This window comes from Betta splendens, chromosome 21 (genome assembly GCF_900634795.4).
Source record: "Betta splendens chromosome 21, fBetSpl5.4, whole genome shotgun sequence".
In the NCBI taxonomy this organism is placed as follows: Eukaryota; Metazoa; Chordata; class Actinopteri; order Anabantiformes; family Osphronemidae; genus Betta; species Betta splendens.
Genome location: NC_040899.1, coordinates 8,804,451 through 8,826,617, shown reverse-complemented (window position 1 = coordinate 8,826,617; position 22,167 = coordinate 8,804,451). Strand labels below are relative to the sequence as shown.

General features: G+C 45.2%; 1 protein-coding gene across 1 annotated transcript; it reads left to right on the top strand.

Annotated features, from left to right (window-relative positions):
• Positions 1–16,664: 16,664 nt before the first annotated feature.
• Positions 16,665–22,167, top strand: dlx1a (distal-less homeobox 1a). The gene is made up of 4 exons (XM_029137328.3): positions 16,665–17,679; positions 18,759–19,351; positions 19,634–19,833; positions 20,138–22,167. Exons 2-4 carry the CDS (start codon positions 19,042–19,044, stop codon positions 20,387–20,389), a joined length of 762 nt encoding a protein of 253 aa, XP_028993161.1. The 5' UTR covers positions 16,665–17,679; positions 18,759–19,041; the 3' UTR covers positions 20,390–22,167.

The following is a 22,167-nucleotide window of genomic DNA, read 5'->3' as shown; positions in this document are numbered from 1 at the left end:
TTTCTTTTGATATTTAGGTTTTCATTCATTCAACATTTTGAGTGTGTTTATTCGGACACAATTCTTGGGATCATAACCAGAGACATTTAAAAGTGAAGACGGGAGAAGATAAAGACAAAGAAGAATTCTAATCCTCATGTTTTTAACATGATGTGTGTGAGTACTTCTCTAGTCTTGGTGAACAGTGACCCGTGCTTGTAGCTCTGACAGTTTGGCACCTTCATATCAATACTAGTGTTTACACGGAGCAGTTGCATCTCTCTCTTTTTTCATATGAAAAGGCTGTGTTTGTACAGATCGAGGCTGAGGCTGATGGGAATGCCTGCGTTCACAGGTCAGAAGGGCTTTCATCTAATCACTGTTGAGCTACCAGTTTTAAAACAAACGCATGTCTGATAATGTTCTGTTTAGTCATTATTGTCAGGATCCTGGTAGTTTTTCAAATTTACACCTTTACTTGATTATGGCGTATGTGACTTTCTCCAGTGATAAATTAGGTAAAATAGCAAATAAATAGTTTATTTCTCCACACACGTCCATTCAAATGCTGCTTGTTGACCTTCCTACAGTATCTAAATGATTTATTGCCTAATGCTACATCATAGTGGTGTGTTTAATAGGCATGCTGTTCCCTGTATGTGTTGTATATATTTTATCCTTTGTGTGACGTGTAATTTTGCTCAGGCACCCTCTCATGACTAATGCAACTTCTGATTGGCACCGGCGTTGAGTGTTACGCTAATGAGTATTATGGTTTTCAATAGAAACCCTTTGTGCCACTGTGTTGGCCCTGCTTGTGCGGTTCACTGTGATGAATACCATCATATGATACTTTAGCACATTGTCACTAAATGAAGGCTGCCGGGTCAATTTTCAATTTTTATCCTCTCTCCAATTGAAACAAGACAAAACCTTGGAACCCTTCACATCTCTAATTCACACTGATTGAATCCACTCGTGGCCACAAGGGGCCTCATCTCACTGTAGTTGTGTCTGCCGTTTCTGCTGTGAGTGCACATTTTCGCATTGCGCAGCACAAGCTCAGCTGACCGACCTGCGCGCGCGAAGTGCTACGACTGTTTAGGTCCGTGCATTTATGTGCTGCCTCATTAATTCCACTAGCAGAATATGGCGCTTTAATAGGGCCATCATGGGGCTTTTATGCAGCGCGCTGATGGGCCTGCTCTAGTTTTCACCTGTCTGGTGGACGAGGGGGGTGAAATGCAGACGCATGGACGGACTGCAGGCCTGCTTCAGACCACACAGACCAGTTTACGGGAGTTTAATTGTTCACGCACACAGTCCATCCTGGGCACTCGTGCACCTGTCTGCAAATACTCAAAATGTGAAGGTCGTTGCTGTATTTACACAAAAATGTCTCGACATCCGTGGTTCAGTAAACACTGAAATTGTTTTGCTCACGATTAACAAACCTGATGTTTTAGTTGTTAGTTTACAGTATTTCTCATGATGTTTTTTATATTTCTATGGATGAATATACTCTTGAGGTTGTACAATACAGATATACAGAGATAAATTAGCATCACAGATCCTGATTGTACCTGTCTGTGTGGTGCTATTTTAGATGTCAGACGTATATGAGTACTTTGTGTAAACAGTATTTAAGCCGCGCGCTTTAAATACAAACGAGCGAACCCCATGCAATATTCAGCATCTTACTGCAGCGCGTCCCCTCTGCGGTCGATCAGCCTTTCAGGTGCACTGAATTGAATTCTAAAGCAGGCGGTGTACTTTCTTTTGGACTGGAGGCTTTTACAGTGGATCCAGCAGTGGGCCCTCAGTCGCTGCGCTTTTGTGAGGGGGGACACAGTCTGTCCATTATTTTGTGACAGAGTGGAGATGTGGGAGGTTGATTTATGTCTGGAACTCTTGTGGGCTTCAGTCTTCCCCCTCTTACTTTTCATATTTCACCGGGAAAAGGAGAGAGAAGGGTCCATTAAAGCCTCCATTTTCTTGCCTTTCTTCATCTTGTCTGAGCGCGTTTAATCACGCGAGTGATTGCATGTGACTTACATTAAAGCGGGTGGAAAAGGCTTAATGCTATTATTCCGTGACGCGCCAATAACAGTATCAAGCTTTGCTGGAATATTTGGTTTCACCTGTTGGCATTTCTGCTACTGTTACTTTATGGCGCCTGCACCTTTCTGCACCGCGGCCGTCGGGGAGTTTTGGACCGGAGCCGAGCTCTGCTGAACCTGATACCTGTGTGGAGGAGCTCCTGTGTCTTAGCCCTCCGGTTCCCAGGGGAGAGGCAGGCAGGGAAGTTGGAGCGCCCCCCCACCCCCCGCCGCGGCCCCCACCTCCTCCTTTCTTATCCTGTTCCCATTCCTTTTGTGCTCCCCGCTTGCCCACATACCCTGCGGCTAGCGAGCCCCCGCTTCGCCGCCAGTGAACCTGGCCGGCTGCTTTTCTCCGCTAAATGACTCCTCTTTAAGATAATGTTTGATGCGCTGACAGCCCGGACCAAAACAGTGTAAAAGAAACCGAGTTTGACATCTTTTAATTGTGCATCAGAAAGCAGAGATTGTGGTTCCTTGAGCCGCTTTCAGATCATGCTGCTGATATGGTAATTTGCTCGAGTGAAGGATGTGATGAAAGTGGTGGTGTTGATGGTTTAGTCCCTGGAGTCCAGTCGGCCGGCTCCTCTCCTCAGAAAACGCACTTTTACACTGCTTGTTTAGGTGACGCACCTTTTGTGGGAAAAATATATAAAAAATAACAGTTTTTAAACAGATCTTGTTTTCATACAGGACGTCTTTCAGCTCCAGAGCCAACTGTGAATGTGTTCAGCCTGATTTATAACAGACAGCACGTGTGCATGAAGTGAACAAAGCCTATGGATGGTAATTGATTTATCACTGGCTGCACCACCAGAGCTTGTGGTTGTGATTACGCGTGTCTGCTAAATGATTCGGGATCATGGTGCGCATCAAATCGAGTGTGCGTTAAACCGGATTCCTATTCAGATAAGGTGGAAATAGACCAGCGAGGCTTCATGAGGCGCTGGATTGTGTTATGGAGACTGACAGCGAGTGAACAGCCCCTGACAAGGCTGCTTGTTTTTGTCATGAGTGATGCATGTTGGTCAAAATACTCGTCTCCTCCGGTTCTGTCTGGCGAAGTCGACTTGTTTCCGAGGCTTTTTGAGTCATTGTACTACATGTAATCATCAGTGACTCGAACCTGCTGTGGCATTTGGTTTTAATTTACTCCATGTGCAGTACTAAAACATGACTTAACAACATCTACCAGGAAGTTGGGCTGTTTGCTGAAAATCCTTCAAGAACTAATTTCCAGTGTGTGCTTTAAATAAGAATGAGCCGTGGGTAATTATAAGGTGGGGCAATAGGAAACATTCGTGTGTGTGTGTGTGTGTGTGTTGTCAGCACAGCGTGGAGGATCTAATGGTGAAGTTATTTCTGTAAAGAATCAACAGAACACACTAACAGTGGGCTTCATGTTTGATCTGCACTAGCACGACCTCCGTGACTAAGCTGTTGCTGCTCAAGACTTCGAGTGTTGCAGGCCCGGCTTGAATATTAATCTCTCTAATGAGCCGTGCTGCGGAGTTGGACGAACATGTGCTTTTCTTGATGTAGATTCCTAATTAAAATCGTCCCATTAGGCTGTAATTGGTGCTATCTGAGGCTGGGACGGAGCCATATGGGAGGGGAGCGAGAAGTCAGACCGCGATGGTATCGGGGCCGAGGAGACAGGAAGCCTCTGTGTAATCTTGTCAGCTTGGAGATCGGAGCTGCGATGGAGCTGACCGGACTGGGCTCCGCTCGAGCCCACTGAACTGCTGTGACCTCCGGTGCCTCTGCTGTTTCTACCCGGGCCGACCCGGGTTTCACCACGGCGTTTACGCGTTGGCTCGTTTTCAACCCGAAAAGGCCACCAGTGGGTGTGAAACACGCTGTAGCTGCTTTAAGAAGGGAGCCCGTCCAGGTTCTGTGCAGTTCAAAGCTCCGGCTTATTAAAGCCTTGGACTGGAGGGCAAACTGGCAGGGAACATTATCCTTTTAGTATCCAATGAAGTAATAGGTGTCGGCCTCTGAGGAGGAGGCAGTTCATTCCCTGATGTCAGAATCAGAATCGGTAGCAAAGGCCACTCAGCAGAATGAAATAAATCCATATGAAGCATTTTTACCACACTAACACAGTAATGGATACGTGGGGGGGGGCGACCTACAACACACTGAGAAATGCCCGGTAAGATTGAACCGTCAGAGTCAGCGGATAGTGAGAGGACTGTTATTACGTTACACACGTCACTCACAGTGTGATAGCGCAACACTCCCAGGCCCCCGGTCTCAAACTCTCACGCGGTTTATTTTTTCTTTCCATCAGAACCCACGCTTACTAAGTAAATAGGAATGTTGCACACGGACACACGCTGACATTCACCAGATGCTCGGCGCTAATTAGAGCCAAGTATTCCCCGTCGCACGGCGTGCGTGTGAGAAAGCCTAAGCGGGCCGAGCGGTACCGCCCGTCTGCTACGGAGCGAACTCTACAAACTCCGTGTTTCTATTCAAATGATTTCAGCTTTCAGGACAAATGCACCCAAATTCCTCTTTCTAAAGTCTCTGCTGGTTCCTCTCCCAGAAGCTGCAGTTTGGTGCTTGGACACATGTTGCGCCTCTGTTTCCAAAGGTGTCAGATAAGACTTTTATAAATTTTCAGGCCACTCTGAAATGTAATCTACACACAAAACCTCCTCCTTCAATCCCAAAATGGTGGCGGTGGTGATGGCAGGAAGTGGAAGGAGGCCAGAACCCCCCCCCTCCCAGGCTGCAGTGTGGCTCTGTCCTGGCTCCTGTCCAGGTTCTGCTGCTGTGATGGGGAGGGTCACAGTCTGTGTGTGACCCCTGGCCGGCATGTTGGATGTTGTTATTATTAGAGCTCCGTGCCCTTCGGGCCAGACGTCCCCGTAAGAAGCAGACGGAACCGGGCTCTGGAGAACAGCTGTGCGGGTTGGAGGCCCCCGCAGTCCCCAGAGAGCAGCGCTGCACCAGCCCACCAGGAGCTACAGCCCACCCCCCCTCACTCACATCACAGTGTTCATCACACACAGCAGGGCTGAAACATGTCACATTCACCTGGGCAGCAGCAATAGCTGCTTGTGTTCAGGGCCCGACGGGCTGAAGCCCAGCGTGTGAAGTACCAGGAAGTGGAAGTGTGTTTAATATCCGCTTTTCTTTATATCCTCATTCATTCAACAGCACATTCATTGAATCAAAGGTTTAAAGGTCCGGCTCTGTTTTCTTAACAGGTGCTTCTGGTGATGTCTGAGCCTCAGTCTAGAGCTGTTTTTGTGAATGTGTGCTCATCTTATTCATATTCTGGGTGACTGCATGTATCGCAGACATCAGTTGTTTTTTGAATGAATCGAAGCCACGGGAGGTCAAAGGGTATTTAAAAGCCTACCTTACCTCACTCTGCCAACTTAATTCAGCCTATTCTTGGCAGCTTGTGAAGGTGGGGGGGGGGCTCTAACTGTGTAAATAGCTCCGAAAATTGCGTGTGGCCTTTGACTGTCTGTGTAATTGCGAGCCTCTTGCAGTATTTTGCTTGGCAGCCTGAGAGGTTAACCCCCAAGGGCCGGGGGCCCGAAGCGCTCCGTCTGACTGGCAGAGGGGCTCCTCAAAGCCCCACTTGTTCACCTCCGAGCCCGGGCAGCCCTAAGCCGCCGCTGATCCTCTTGGAGGCGAGAGAGAGAGAGAGAGGGGGAGTGGGAGGCTGCCGCATTCAGCCGCGGCTGAGGCTCGGCGGGGTGAGGCCTGGAGTGCTGCAGGCCCACGCGGTACACACACACACACACACACACACACACACACACACACACACACACACACACACACACACACACACACACCTGCCTGGTTGCACCTGGGCGGTCAGCAGCTTTGTCGCCTCTGTGAGAGAAGAGCAGCACTGAGCTCGACCTTAGACCGTAATCAGATTATAGGGAGGCTGCTGCTGCTGGAAGCGGTTCATCAGTTCTCCATATTCCCCAGGAACTGTAAATGTGAACTATTTCTATAATGATGTGCAGATGGATCCACTTAGCACGGTTGCACTGAGTGAGTATTTAATGCAATGTTGCATGTATATTTATCTACAGTTCATCAATTTAGACAACATATCACAGTTAATTTAAACACAAAAGGTTCCTTAATGCAGAAATTTGAAGAAAGAGGCACATAAATAATAAATTCTGAGCTTCAAAGAAGCCATGTTAAACTGATCTGATTGCCCACATTAATTCAGAATTTTCATCAGAGTCTGATCCAAGACATTAATCTTGAAAATTTTCATGTCCCAAGCGTTCGGGGGTCAACTGGGGGTTTGGTGGAGACGTTGCAGGCGAAGCCGTCGGCCGTGATGGATGACGGAGCGCCGCGAAATGGCCTGTAAAGATGCCGCGGCAGAGAAAAGACAACACGCGCCGCTTCCTTCCTGGATTCCCACATTGTTCTCGCCAGCGCCGCTCCCCCTGGGCCTCGGGAACGACTCGGCGCACCCCAGACAAAAGTACAGAGAAGAAATATCGCGGCACAAAAGCTCTTTATGTAACGCTGTCAAGTTGCATTGATTTTTTTTTTTTCCCTCCCAGTATATTTGACAGACAGAACGAAATCGTTGCTTCATGTCATGTCAAGCTGAGGCCCCAGAGATCTGTGGTTGGCTCTGCCAGTATCATTCGATCCGTTGGTAGAAGCGGGTCTTGGGCCTCGTTGCCTTTTACGCACTGACACTCATAAAGAACCCCTTCCTCCTCAGAACCGCCGGCCTGGGTCTGGTTTATGGGTCAGACGGGGGTGGATGGATGGATTCGAGGCTTCGTCTCCGGCGCTGGACCAGCAGCTGTGTAATCAGACCGGGCTCCGACCCCACCTGTCCGGATGTCCCTCCGCACCCTCCATCACGTCCGCGTGTCACGCACGCGCTGACGAATCGCCGGTCGCGTGCAACCTCTGACCCGCGGCCTCCTTCGCCGAGGACGCCCTACTACTGCAAGCCACCGGCAAATACAGTAGATTGTTTTTCCTTCGCAGTCATCGGGCTTTAATTTAAACTCCCACTGATTTACTGCTGACATGTGGCCACTCCAGCTAATAACAAGAACATCATAAATACACACTTTGGCGGCCTCTGGTTTGGAGGTGGGCTGTGCTCCACTGTTCAGCGATCAGCGCCGCTGGTCCTTTGTTTGGTTTCACAGGGACACGCTTCAGCTAAATATGAAGAGGGCTTAGACGGAGACAAATACATGCTGCTGTGAAGGTTCTTTGTGAACTTGACTAATGGAGGGATTTGTGAATAGTTACATGTAGTTCACATGTAGAGATGCCCTTAAACCTGGGACACATCTATTATAAAAACCTTTTGTATGATGAGCTGTAGGTCTGTTGTGTTTATCTTTTAATTGTGCTTCTTACCATAAGTTATGTTAAATATTTTGCATGTTGTTTTAAAAATTTTCAATCATAAAATGCTACAGTGATGATGTTTGGCTATTAGTTTGTGTTATTTGAAGGATTAACTGCTGATATTCCTAAATAGGCAGTTTTGCAAGTAATGTGTAATGACGCAAGACGATTAGCAGCTCCTCACAGCCGTTTTAAAGGCCCGATCCGCTTTATACGACCATCGGGCCATAACAGGCGCCGCCCGGGTCGGGCCCACGGATGCTCGGAGGCCTCTGTTGAGAACACTGAGCTCTGTATTTGCTGCCCTCTCACTGAGGATAACAGCCTCTCCAGCCCAGGTTAGGAGTGGGGCTCCCTGCAGCTGCTGTCGCTGAGGCTGATTAGCGTGGTGATGAGCGAATGAGGGCCGCGCACACACACACACACACACACACACACACACACACACACACACACACACACTGAAAGGGTTAAGCAGACGGCTGGAGGACCTGCTCTGTGTCCAGGATGTCGAGTGCCGCGGCGCGATGGTGTGCTGTTACACCGCATGAGGCCTCCGCTTCACTTGGGCTCTGATTGGGTCTGTGAGATCACAACCCCCCCCCCTCTCTCTTTTCTGCCAACCCCCTCCTCCCTCAGGGTTTCTCTCTCCACATCCTCCCTGCTGATTATCACCACCGCCAGAGCTGACTCCTGCACTCCAGCTGCTGTCCACACTCTGGCTCTGGGGCTAATTTAACCAGGCTGCACGGAGGGAGAAAACTTTCTCACACGGGCCCCGAGGAGCCGAGCGGCTGCACAGGTCGCCGCTGGAGCCTCCATCAGGCGCTGCATGCCTCTCTGTCAGCCTTTCCCTAGTGGTGCATTCAGACAATATCCAGAAGTTCAAATGTTCAGAACAAAGTCGTGGTCCTTGTTACTTGGAGGCAGTTTATCGGACATGTGCTGCTCACTGCAGGTGTTTCCTCCAGCAGAGTCCTAAAGGTGGCTTCAATGTGGGGGTTCAAGGCTTAGCTCTTAATATAACACACATAATATGTCATACGCTACTGTATAAGCAGCAGGTCTTTCCATCATAATAGAACTCGTGACTGATGTTGGGAACAGTTTGTCGAGACCTGACTTTGAGTTTTCTCTCCGAGTTGCTGCTCCCGAATTAGGGATTTCACATTATTGTTGTCTGATGGCGGCTGAGGCCGAAGGATGTACCCAAACATTGTCATAAGACTGAGGCAGGGCTTTGAAGGCATCTATTTGACTCGGTGAGACGGTGAGAGAGAAAAACACAGTAATTGACCAGTCGAACGGCTGACTTTTGAGCGGGACAAAAGAGGTGGAACTCAGAGAAGAAAGACTGAGAATGAAGAAAGAGGGGGGATGTGAACTGTCACTAGAAGCAAATCTTCACATATTGACACTTTGAGCTTTAAATCTATAATAAACAGCTAATGTAAACAACTCATGTTCACCCTAAAATACCCAGGCTCCTCGTGGGACATATTGTAGTCAGTTCAAACCCCCTTCTGGGGGCTCTTGGACTCGTGCCAGCAGCTCTTGGACTAGTCTTGTCCTGATGGTGGAGAGGCCTCCGTCGGCCCGCGGGCTCCGGTGTCTTCGCTCTGGGTCACGCAATCGGACCGAGGGGCCGAGACACTGCTCTGTGCACCCCCCCCCCCAGCCTCGTCACGCTAAATGGGTGCATTGTGAACACAGACCTGCTCTCATCTTCATGTACACTTTCCTTTTTTCCCCCCTCCTCCTCACAGCACATAATGACCCCAGACGACGTGACGACAGGCTCTGCATCCGCCCGACATAGACATTAAAGATGAGGATCTGAATCCGGGGCAGTTGCAGGCCTTTCATAGTGTGTACAGTATGTGTTTGGTGTAATATTTATTCAACTGCTTCTTCTAGGCTTATTGTGCGCGCGGGCTCTTCAACATCAAACCAGGGGGAGCAATCAATTATGGGATTAGAGCTGTAATCTGATGCATTGACGTACAACTGTTTAAACTGCCACCGTGGTATATGCACAGTATTAATCCCTGTAGTTTCACCTCATTTCAGACGTGGAAGGAGGTGGTGCATGAGAGGCAAAGGACACAGAGCAGAGTCGTAAGCGTCACACAAACATCCACCGATGCAACTTTTATTTCAGCATTAGAATTTGACTTCACAGTGAAGTGTGGCCACACTAGATTTGTCTGGGAATCCCCGTCTCCTCCAAATCTTTTTTCCCCTGTTCCAAAAGGAATTTACACAGTCAACACACACCTGAGCTCCTCAAATATTTCCGACAGCGATGTTTTCTTTTCGAGGAGGCGATTGATGCACCGTGATGGGAAACAAAACGAGGCAGGTTAGACATGAGCTTATGTTTCATACACGTGGTCTACTGGAATCTAAGGAACTGTATCACAATGTTCAGTTTCAACTTTTATTGTTACCGTCTCTGCATTGTCATACTAACACTTACTAATATTTTAACTTCACACAGATTTTGCAGTTAGTGTGAACTGGCACAAGTTCAGCAGCAGCTTTGAAGGTCATGTTACAGAGTCAAAGTGAGCATAAAGATAACATCTCGAAAGGTAATTAAAACCAAATTAGCCCAAATAGTGGCTAATTTTGTGTTGTCTGCTATTATTCCATGTTTATTTTCAGCTCAGGTTTTTTTTGGAAACTCCCACTTTTTAATTGCACCCAATGCTTATTCAAGTTTTTTTTTTATCCCGTCTGCTTTTCCACCGCTCTGCAAAATGCTGATGCTATCAACACCGACGTCAGTGTGACTACTCCTGCCTTACACGCACGCACGCACGCACACACACACACAGCGATGCGGTGCATATATAAATAATTCACATAGGTCAAGCTTTGATGCTCTGATACAGCCGCTCAGATTGCCAGTGGCAGGAAAACCAGTAGATTGAAAACGAGGAATGCATCAAGGGGTGTGCTGTTTACTTGTAGCATGGGCAGCTGGTTAGCCGCCCCTCTGCCGCTTTACACCCCCCGCCCTCGCTTTTCAATTCCAGCCAGACCCCAGGCCCGGCTACTAACTGAGGCTGGAATATTGTGCACTGGGGATCAATGTGGCCCTGAGTGAAATGTCAACTGTGGCCCTGCGATGTGTCAGGCTGTGAGGGAGTTGTAATGGCTATTGATCCACTGTGCGCTTAATGCAGAGCTGCCCCGCCACGACGCGGGCCAGCTGCAGCAGATAGATATATGTATGAGATGAGCTAAAACTGAGAAAATAGAAAAGAAAGAGCCCACGGTTTGTCCCCCTCCTTCCATCCCTCCCTCTCTGGCTGCAGATTGATCTTCCTCTTCCTGCTGATTCTAACTGGGGTCTGTCATTATCTTACTCTGTCATTAGGGGCTCCATTGACAGCCTTGGCCTGTCTGTGTCACTCTATTGAGACAGCAACACTTTTCCCATGCAGTGTTCCCTACATTTATTAAAATCTGTGACAGGCTTGTCTTTGCTTTCTCTGTAGATGGCTGAACTTCAGGCAGCGGTGCAGCGGTGTAATTGGAAGGCGAGTCGCTCTCTCTCGCTGTCTCTGGCTAGTAATATGTCTGGAGGTGCAGGTGGACGTAGGTCAGACTGGTTTATATCAAACTGCTGGTTATGAAGAACAAAATCAGGCCACCTCTGTGTGGCGGTCAGTCTGATGTGTGCTAGTGGGGCCAACGCTACAGACCCGACATTTATACCTATATCTGGGGGTCGTGTGTGTGGTCAGAGGGTTTTCATGGTGTTGGTGAAGAGGTAATATTGTCAAAATGTGAGGTTTAAGACACTGGCATCACATTCTGATTCACTGAGAAATGAGTAGGATGAACTGTAGGTGTCTTATTGGTGCAAAATGAGGCATTATTTATGTTCTAATAGTGAGAAAGCAGGTCAGTATTGTCATGACTAACAAAATAAATAATTGGTTTTGTGAGAGTCAGACTGCATGATGTTTGTTATCAATAACTGACTGTTATCTTTACTTTATTGTGCATGTTTAGAGAAAAGCAGAGCTGCAGCAAACTGTGTAAAAATATGCCACGCTTCTTAGTGTAAAGACAGTAAATGCCAATATCTGTCAGCGTTTAGTTTATGATTCTTTTATTTTGGCAATTCCTCTGCTCCTTATATTTTCTTGAGATGCTACAAACTCAGTGTCACTGTTCCGTTTACATAAACAAATTTAGTTTGAGTGATGCATTTTGTGTGGAAGTTAAAGTAGTTATAGTATCTTAGCCTAAAACAGCAAATTAACTTCTGAGGGTTTTGGAATCAGTGATGAGTCGAGTGATGAGCATGTGTAAATATGTAAACAAGGAGAGGGTTTTCACTCATATACTCATTCTTCAGTGTTCAGAGACTGTACAGGAGTTTAAAAAATAATAATTGTGGTATTAGAACCTTTATTTTGATGATCGTTGTCTTTAAAGTAACAGAGAATAACAGAATAATCTGAGACAAGGAAACAATCAAATCATCATCAGGTGGGGAACAGACTAACTTGTAGACTAACTGAACTTTAATGGATTTTCAAACCAAAACCCTTCTAAGTAAATGATTGTTGTCCCAAACGTTATATCAAACTGTATTTTAGAGAATAAATAAAACAAAATATAAACATGGGACTGGAAAGTTGAGGAGACTCTCCCCTCCTCCACCATGGAAGTCAAATTATGCTGCACATAGTGGAAAAAAAATACACAACTCTCTCCCCCCAGTCATTTTCATACAGTGTCTTACTGCTGACAAGCAAAATGAAGGCGTTCATAAAAATGATCTTATGTTCAAATATCACAACTGCCGCAACTCCACAGAATCAAATTTGAAAAGCCAATCTAGTTCTCTGTCAAAGTGGCCGAACATTTAAATATTGTTCCAGCGTTTTTACGTGAAGCTAAGTAATAAAAGCAAATGAAAAGCCGCTAAGAAGCGACTCAGACCGCTTCATTCTTGCAGCCTTTACATAACCTACATTCATGATCACATGATTATTGTTTTGTTGTATTCTCTCCTCCTGGACTATTACTGCAGGGACTTGACAACTTGAAAACATTTCTGGGATGTTGTCAGGAAGTGCACAGTGGGGTGCGCTGAATTGAGCTCGGTTAGTTTGTGGGTGTGCGTGCACGTATGCATGTGTGTGCGTGCGTGTGTGCATGTGTGTGTGTGTGTGATGCTGAGTAGAAGCTGGTGCTGGACCGAGCCGCTTGTCCATGTTACAGGAGGCACAATCAGGTGCAACCAGGGGGTCCCGTCCTGGTCCCGGGAACACGTGAGGCTGTTCAATGGGACGGAGGTAATTTTGGGGTTGATGACTGATGACATGGTGTGTGGCAGAAACTCATCGTTTGAGTGTTATACAAGTATTTGAGTTGCAAGGCTGTAATGTTGCTCACTTTGTCTGGAAAGATTTATTCCAGATTGCAGTGCCTGAGGGGTCAGTGAGCGTGCATGTGGGAGGCTCGGCTGAAAAAAAAGCCCTGTTCAGGGCTGAGGTTTAGACCCAACATGCAAGAATCTGCTGGAGCAGAAGTATGAAATGTTTATCTATATATAGGTTAGCGCTAAAGGTTTTTTTTGACATATTTGCCTTATAGAGTGTGTTTACAAGCGTGATGAGATGAGCAGTTCATTTGCTATTTACTTTCCAGCACGCGTGGAACAATTCCTACCACACAATCAGCCTGAATTTGAATTTACAGCCTTGCTCCCGTCTGACGGGAAGAAGCGTTCACTTTTTCCCCGTTCAGCGACGAATAAGAAATGTTTAATCCAACACCCACTGTGAAAGGGGAAAGTAATGCATATCTCACTATCTCGCCCGTCTCCCAGAGCGGCGAAATTGAAATTTTGATGCATTTGAGAGTTTTTTTTTCTCTCCTGCCGAATGGAGACGCTGATAGACACGGAGGATGTCATATTTACAGTATGAACACCCATGGTTTAATGCACTCTACAATACTGCCATCTCCAAGTTCTTTGGAACAAAACATGCTTTTGAACATAAAGGAAAGGCAAAGAACAAAATTATTCCTCGAGCCTTCTATCAAGCTTCTGCCATTCATGGCAAAGTCTAAAGGGCATGCCAGTCCTCCTGCCTCTGAGAGAGGTAATTATCCTTTTCCTGTCAGAGAACAACAAATGATAGCCAACTATGGGGGTGCATTTTCAGGAGCTGAAATAGGAAGGAGAAGGAGGTTTAATTTTCTGGCAGCTGCATATCTACTTTTATCATGTTTTTTTCCCCAGTGGTCATTTGTTACATGCTTCTTTTTTTCCTATTCATATGAGTGCGCACAGGATAGTGCTGTTTGTTTATGTGTCTGTGAGCCGCTGAGGGCGTATTTATGTGCCCCGCATTAACATAGCTATTTATAGTCCCATACTTTCTTACAGTCACCTTTTTTTCTGTTGTGACCATTTCACAGATTATATATTGTCCAAGTAATTTCCCTTTCAGCATCTGTGTTTTTTACCTTTCAGAGAAAGCAGTGAATGGAGGGAAAATTATCACAATTACTCATATAATTGAGCCGTCTTTGTAGCAAGTGCAGCTTCAGTAGCCCCTTTTTTCCATCAGCTAAAATGGTTTCATTATATGGGTTTTTCATATTCCCTGACACAGGGCTCTGCTGAGGGCCTGGCGCGTGGATGAGATGCAGGATGAACAGAGCGAATCATTAAGGTCACAGTAGGAATAATTATCCCAGCTATGGAAAGAGCATCTACAGCCTTTTTTCTCTGCCAGCACAAATGCAATGTCCACGGCTTTTAGTCACAAAGAACTTTGTTACAAATGGTGCTTCCACCTTCTACTTATACAAAGAAGAGAGGGGGAGAGCAAGACTTGTATCAACATGACAATTTTCCATCATTAAGACTAATGACAGGCACAGACTGTGGGGATCAAGGGGAGCACAAAAAAGAGAGGCGCATTCAGGTGTTGGCTGAGTGCTGACCTCCTTCCTGTCTTTGTTGGAGACTTAACTCTTAACAAAAACTAAAAAGGGGTTTCAGACTAAAGGCGCAGTGGCAGCTGAACGTCAAGCAGCCCAGCTCTCCATGGGCAAATGACTTAATTGGCGAATTTGCATGTTTTCCATTTGCAGGGAAATTAATTTGATAAGTCTTACATGTAAAGATGTTTAATCAATCTTTGTTTTAGTGTTGGTGAAATAATTCCCCGCCTTATGTTACGTTCACTTCTCCCTCCAGTTCGAACTCATCACGTCAAATTAAGACTTTGTTAAGTTGAAGCTTAAAAGGTGTTTTCTTGTTACTTCAGTGCCAAACGTGGGATAGAGTAACATATATGAAGCTTCAGTGTGACTTCTCTTCCAGTTTAGCTAAATTAAGTAAAAGTCATGTTTTTCCAAGTCCTTTCTCTGCAGCCTTCACTTGGATAATTGGTCATTTTGCAGCCAATTTCAGGCAGGTTGCTTGCTTGCTGCCATGGCCTGACCCCTGCTGCTGCAGTAATGGGGGCAGCGTTTCCACCAGTTTGCTGGGGGTTTCTCCACACTGTGACCCCAGCTTCCTCGGGAGAGGGCTGCTCTGAGCACTGAAAGGGGAGAAGAAGTTGAAACGTGACTTCTCATCTTCCCTGTGCAGAGCAGTTTTAGGCCATATTCCATGCGGTAATTATAGATGCCGTCGTTTCGTCCACAGGAGTTTTTCCAGTTGCTGGTATTGTACTGGCATTGACCAAAAAGGCTTTGGCCTCTTATTTCTTTTTATAAAAAGTGCAGATGGGGAGTGTTCAGAGCCGATTGGTGTCCCGGGATCCTTTGGTCATTAGCCACCAGATGTGATGCAGTTTCCTGAGATGGTCAGTGATGTCTAAAAATAAACAAAATAAACATTAATTTCCTCCACATGTGGAGATGATTTTATTATTAATTGCTAGAGGAAAAATTATAGAAAAAACAAGTTACTTATAGGAACCCATCAAATTATAATCAGTTTAGAAACACTTACAGTATGCACATGTTTTTTTTAGTGAAGTTAAATTATATCAATGATGATGACTCCCTGTGGAAAATGATTTATTGACACAAATACATAAAATAATACTTTAATCCAGGAAGCCAGAAAAAGTGTGACTCTACTTCAAAATAATAAGACTTTATTATATAACATGAAAGTAAAGTATTCTAGACTGTAATTCAGTTCGTGTCTGTTTTTTTAAATACAATACAAAAACTCATAATTTCATTTTATCACTATATTTAGTCTGGTACTTATAATAATGCAATTAACCAGTGCAACAATCTTGCTTCTGCAGACATTATGATCCATTTTTATTTACATATAACTTGGTAAACAAAATCAATTCACATTCTGATGCTACACTGAACATGAAAATAGACACTGAATCGAGTTAATTGTAGTGCATCTAGTTTGTGTTCAGTGGTGCTGCAAATTACAGGATGGCAGCAAAGCAGCGGAGCCAGAGAGGAAGCGGAACAAAAGACAATTTCACTTTGTCTTTAAAGTGTAAAATAAAACCTTCGTGCAGATTGACATTTCTGTCGGTCACGCTGGATTTGCAGTTGACGTGATGTTATAATGTCCACGGTAGACGAGCTGCTATAAAGAACATGTATGTGAGATTGATATTTATGCAGCATTTTACTGACAGCAGATGCACGGATTTAAAGAGAAACTGCTGTTTTATGCGTGTGTTTAAATCGCAGGGATTTAATCAGAAAAGCTAAAAAACCGAAGCTGCAGAGAACACGTGGCCTACGTGGAAACGCGTGCCGCTGCACGTGAGCCGGTGCAGGTTGTGGAGCTGCATTACGTCTCCTCGGCGTGGAAGGGAAATCGAGGCAGCTCGCAGTCGCTGCACCTCCAATAACAATAATTAATCGCCGCTCAGACGCGCAGTCCGCGGGGGGGGGGGCGCGCCCGGCGCGGCGTGGACGCGCGTCTCGCCGGCGCACCGCGACGTTCGGCGGCTGTCGAGACGCGGGTTGGCGCCGCCGTCGAGGTGGGCTTTCTGTCACCGGACCTGAAATGAAGTCTGTGACTTCCTGGCCCGCTTGTACCCCTCCGCCCCCCCCCTCGCTGTCTCTCTCCACCTCTGCACTCGCCCTCAGGTGAAGAGCAGCAGGTGTTAAAACACCCTCAGCCACAGAGCTACTCACTCCTAATGAGTCCTGCCTCCGCGCTCCATCCGTGCGTGGAGGGCTTTATTTTTAGTGGGGCTCGTTGGAGCCCCGCTGCCAGGCTGCAGGAAGGAGCGCTGTGGCCCGCGCTGCCCTTTCGCCAACGAGCGCAAGAGTCAAATTATAAATTTAAGCGGTGATATTATGACTGGGGAGAATCCGTCCAATAAACGGTTAATGCGCACGGTTTAGACTTGGCACGTGAACGGTATAAATAAAATAAATACACCTAATGTGTGCAGCACTAGTTCGTAATCCTCTCCAGCCGTATATTGCATTTACTTGAGCAAACGCCTCTAATTGTTGCTATTAATAGTAGTATACTTGCGGTATTATTTTGCATTTTAGTGCAAATTCTGCCTCTATTTTGTTAATGGTTTTGCTCACAGTCGTTTCAGTTTGCAGATACTATAATCGTGGGAAAATAATGACAGTTATCAGTCGCACCCACCAAGTACCCATAAAAATCTGTCCTCTGTTCTGGAAGATGATAATTATTGGTTGTACTACCATTATCATTGTCGTTGTTGATAGAGGAAATCTTTAAGCATTTTTCGAACGTAATTCCAGAGAAATCACTTCAAATTGGCCTATTTTGGAGGACAAGAGACCAGCTTTCGTTATAGCCTAATATTTCACAGAAATCTTTAAATTCAGGCATCTGCAGCCGCCTGGCACAGTGTGGCACACGCGCCATGATGTCAGCGACGGCATTTTGATAACGCATTCTGCAACTTGCTACTTCTGTTTTGAGTTCAATTATGTAATTATACTGATAATCACAGTGACGGAATTTAACTGCCTTTAATTTGTTGTTCGTGTGAGACGGAGGGACTGCGGCTGGAGCAGCTCGAGCTTTGCACAGGCACAGAGGACGAGCCGGAGCCAGCCTGCAAATGAATCCTAATAAAATGGGGAGCTGCTGGATGCTGCCTTCATCTTCTTTCTGTGAGTCCGTCCTGCGGAGGCTCTCTGACCCCGGGTAGCGCGGATTTATCTGCTTCATTTGACTCACGTGATTTTCTAAGTAAGTGGACACACGTTGCTTTTAGCTGCTGATTGAAATGAATATTTTAATATAGCCTGGTTATACCTGAAGCTATTTGTGCTTTGAATTGTGGAGGTTTTAGACTGCAGCCCAGGGAAATGTCTCCTGTTTTGTCAGTCGTCAATTCAATTAAACCAAATGACCATGGATAATTATTCTTGTGGGAGGCTGGCCGCTCCCCCATCCTCACTTCGTGATAATCAAAGGTGCCAGTGTTTTACAAAACCGTGACCAATAATTGATAGAAGGTGCTTAAAGTCAAAGACAAAGCATTTTAGGCTGATAAGAAAGTAGACCTATACATTCAGCCATGTTTGTGTTGTAACAGGTGAAAACATCCACACGAGCAAGAAAATAAATGACTGCTCATAAATATATTCATGTAAACGTTAATTAAAACTTATTGTTTTACTATCGTTTCTATAATATGACCTGTTTTAGCCTTTATAATAAAAACATTAATAATGCTTGTCTGGGCCTGGATTTGAATCGACGTATGGTGAGAGAACACGTCCCAGTGCTGCCAGGTGTAACTGAAGCCGCAAGCTACAGTAGATGTTAAATACATGACTAATTACAGACCTACTTATGAAAATTGAACGCCAGTGTTATGCTAATAGCAACACCTTAATCCTGACAGAACATCACGAGCTCTAATCAAACCGGCCAATAGACAGAGCAGGAAGACGTAAATTTACTAGGCGACCATATGACAAAATTGGGTTCATAGATAACATTTAGTTTATGGTTTAAAGTGTTATCGAACCAACAAACAGGCAGGGTAAAAATCACGATTCAATACGGATAAGTCCAATTGTGAGGGACATAATATTATGCATCACCTCATATTATGCGAGTAACTTTATAATTTTATCAAAAACATATAATGTGATTCTATTTAATAATAATAATAATAATAATAATAATAATAATAATAATAATAATAATAATAATAATAATAATAATAATAATAATAATAATAATAATAATAATAATAGGATAATCTTGACATGTCATGGGTAAATCTGAGGTTTTGTGGTTTTCCTTGACTTTATCAGGTTCTTCGGACCCAGCCTCAGCGTCGCCAATCGGCTTCCCTCTTGGAGAGAGTGGACCAATCAGCGACATTCTTTGATGAATATTCATGAGTCCGAGATTCAAACCTTTGAGCGAGTTTGTCTTGGTCCACAGCATCATACCTAGGACTTTTCACAGGCACAAACTACATTTTCTTATGAATGGAAAGAGAAAAAATCTGTTTGGCTTAAATTGGGACCCATCCTTCACTGAGACCATAGAAGGAAAACAACAAAAGCAAGACAAGGGGAACCGCCAGAAGAGATGACAATGACTACAATTCCAGAAGGTCTTAATAGCCCTGCCTCAGGAAAAACCGTTTTCATGGAGTTTGGACCCCCGAGTCAACAAATGTCGCCGTCCTCCATGTCTCACGGACACTATCCCATGCACTGTTTACATTCTGCAGGTCACACGCAGCACGACAGCTACAGTCCAGCTTCGTCGTTCCCCAGATCTTTGGGTTATCCATACGTAAACTCCGTCGGCAGCCATTCCACCAGTCCATATCTCAGCACAGTACAGACCTACCAAAACAGCTCGGCGCTCACGCAGACGCGGCTAGACGACACAGGTAAGTGTGCATCTGCATCTTTGGATCGAAATGTCAACTTTCTGTGCAAACGTGGCTCCTGACTCTATACAGTCCTCGCGGAATCAAAACGACGACCCAGATGTTGGAATTAGGCTTGGTAATTATTTATTGCGTAACGCTATAAACAATGTATGCAATTATGGGTAATTATACCTAAAGTACAGCCTGTAGCATGTGCGCCGCAGTGTTCATTGCTGTTCTGCGCCGTTGACTACAACCGTCCCCTCATTTTTTCTCGCTTTGCTCGCTTCTGTCCCTCAGCGCCAGAAACGGAAAAAAACACGGTGGTCGAGGGCGGAGAGGTCCGATTCAACGGCAAAGGTAAAAAGATCAGGAAGCCACGGACTATCTATTCAAGTTTGCAACTCCAGGCGCTGAACAGGAGATTTCAACAAACTCAATATCTGGCGTTACCGGAGAGAGCCGAGCTGGCAGCGTCGCTGGGACTCACTCAAACACAGGCAAGTCCACGCGAGACGCTCACAAATGCCTTCACTCTGCAGCAGCACCACGAGGCGCTGCTTTTAGCAACGCAAATTATTACAGGAAATTATTATTATTATGATCATCATTATTAATATTATTAGCAAAACAAGGCGTTTTGTCAACAACGTCAATCTGCGATAAAAGACAAAATGTTAAATTAAATCAATAAATTATTTTATTTTATATTATTTTTTATTTCTTCATGCAAATTATACGTGAGCAGTGCGTCATGTTTAACCTACTGTTTGAATTTGACTTTTTTTTTTTTTGTCTTTCCAGGTGAAAATTTGGTTTCAAAACAAACGGTCCAAATTCAAGAAATTGATGAAGCAGGGCGGAGGCAACATTGATACCAACGCGTTAGCCACGGGCCGTGGACTTTCAAGCGGGTCTCCATCGGTGGCACCTGTGTGGAGCTCACCGACCACTGTCAAGACCTCAGTGGGGACAACCGGATCTTACATTCCCAGTTACACCTCATGGTATCCAACCACGCACCAAGAGTCTATGCAACAGTCGCAGCTCATGTGAACAGAGACCTCAGCCCTCGACTCTGCCACGGCTCGTGAATCAGGATGATGACGGGGGGCAGACAGCCTCTCTGCGACGCCCGGCACCGCGCACAACACCGACACCAACCCTGGAGTTTGCTGTTGCATGCCGAGAGCGGACTCACTGGCCTCCTCATACCGTAGGATGACGGCAAAGCAGCGAAGGCGACGAGCAGAGACTGCAAAGGCACGCAACGCGGTGCCTCCAGGGGCAACACGTCCGTCACACAGAGCGGAAGATGTAGACAAATGGAATTTTTTCGGCTGCTGTTTATCAATCTGTTCAGTTTCTTTTAAAAAAAATCATATGCGTGTGAGTTATTCTGTTGTTGAGTTGTAGGCTATATGTATAAGAAACGCGTGTTTGTTTACGCCACATGTCGGGTCCCATGTGTCCAAGACCTAAAACCAGTCTTATTTCAGTAAAAGATCAATTAGGGTGTTTTTTTTTTCAAACCAAATAATTATAATGAATAAATTCCACGGCCATTATGCTTAGAGCACATTCAACGACAGAGCATATTGTGCGAAGCCTCAAATTGCTACTATGTTGTTTCTGTGTTTGTTATTTAAGTTAAATTATTCAGGCTAGTTTCTTTTTTTCCGTTGAGGTCAGTCTGTGTTCTTTTTGTAAGTTGTTTGAACAACAACACTGTGTTGTTATTGCTGCACTGACGCAAGCAGAGCTTTTCTATGCCGTACCCCGATGTTATGTGAAAAATGTAAGCGGCCTGGCGATTTTGCTGCTTTAGAAAAAAAAATATCCTGAGGGCGAGCAGCTCCTTTGTCACTGTATTTTGTACATAGTTTTTCCAGATTCGTTTGTGTGCTGTGCTGGATACGCTGTGAAACAGGGTTTTAGGCTTTCTGTATTCGTCGAGATGTGTTTAGTCGACATAGAAAATATTTAGTTTTATATTGATCACTTTAATTTATTGATCTGTTTCTGGAGTTTATGTACATAATGTGCAAAGTTTCAAAAGCAGTAAAATATTGATTTAAATTATGTCAAGAGAGGCGTCTGATTCAAGTTCCCCCTCCTCCACCTTCACCCTCTCACCCTCCTCCCGTGTGAAAAGAAAGGCTTCAGCGTGGTGCACGTTTAATGTGAGCTGACACAAAGCAGTATCACGTTGGTTATTGTAGCGCACACTGCCGTTTGGATTTATGGTCATGTTTTGCATTGAGCCTATGTGGGCTGGCGCTGCTGCTGCTGCTCCCTGTTGCAGACGGTGTCAAACCTCTGCAGTGACCTCGCAGCATTACAAGAGTGATATTTTTAATTCATTCATGCACCTACGATGATAACTCGGCATGCGGCCCGGCTACGGTTTAAACGTTAAAAGGAAACTAAAAAGCCTTACGCGATCTAAGCTGCAGCCTTTACTTGGTGACTTCACTGTGGTGGTGCTTAAACCACGGATTCAATTAACCACGTCGCTTAGTTCTATTCAGCGTCTCCTATAGTAAATCTTCTGTCTGTTTGTATTTGACAATCCCCATTTTTGCTATGAATGGATGAGATCAATTGTGTGTGTTAAGTGTATAATTGAGTAAGAGGCAGGTGCTGCAAAATACACAGGGCGGATCACATGAGGATCCCAGAGAGTGAAAGAAGTTCAAAGGCACTCATTAATGGGATTCACACTTTTTTCATTTACACCAATTTTTCAGAGTCTTTTAATCATCTTGATCACTTTTTGAAGTAAAGTGTTATATTAGTTTTTAGGCTGTGAATTAAAAAAAATGTTCTGTTTA

Bases quoted from the DNA above. Each gene is read 5' to 3' on its own strand.
- dlx1a (XM_029137328.3), top strand. From the start codon at position 19,042: ATGACAATGACTACAATTCCAGAAGGTCTTAATAGCCCTGCCTCAGGA. The intron at 19,352-19,633 runs GTAAGTGTGCAT...TCTGTCCCTCAG, and splicing joins GACGCGGCTAGACGACACAG to CGCCAGAAACGGAAAAAAAC. The intron at 19,834-20,137 runs GCAAGTCCACGC...TTGTCTTTCCAG, and splicing joins TGGGACTCACTCAAACACAG to GTGAAAATTTGGTTTCAAAA.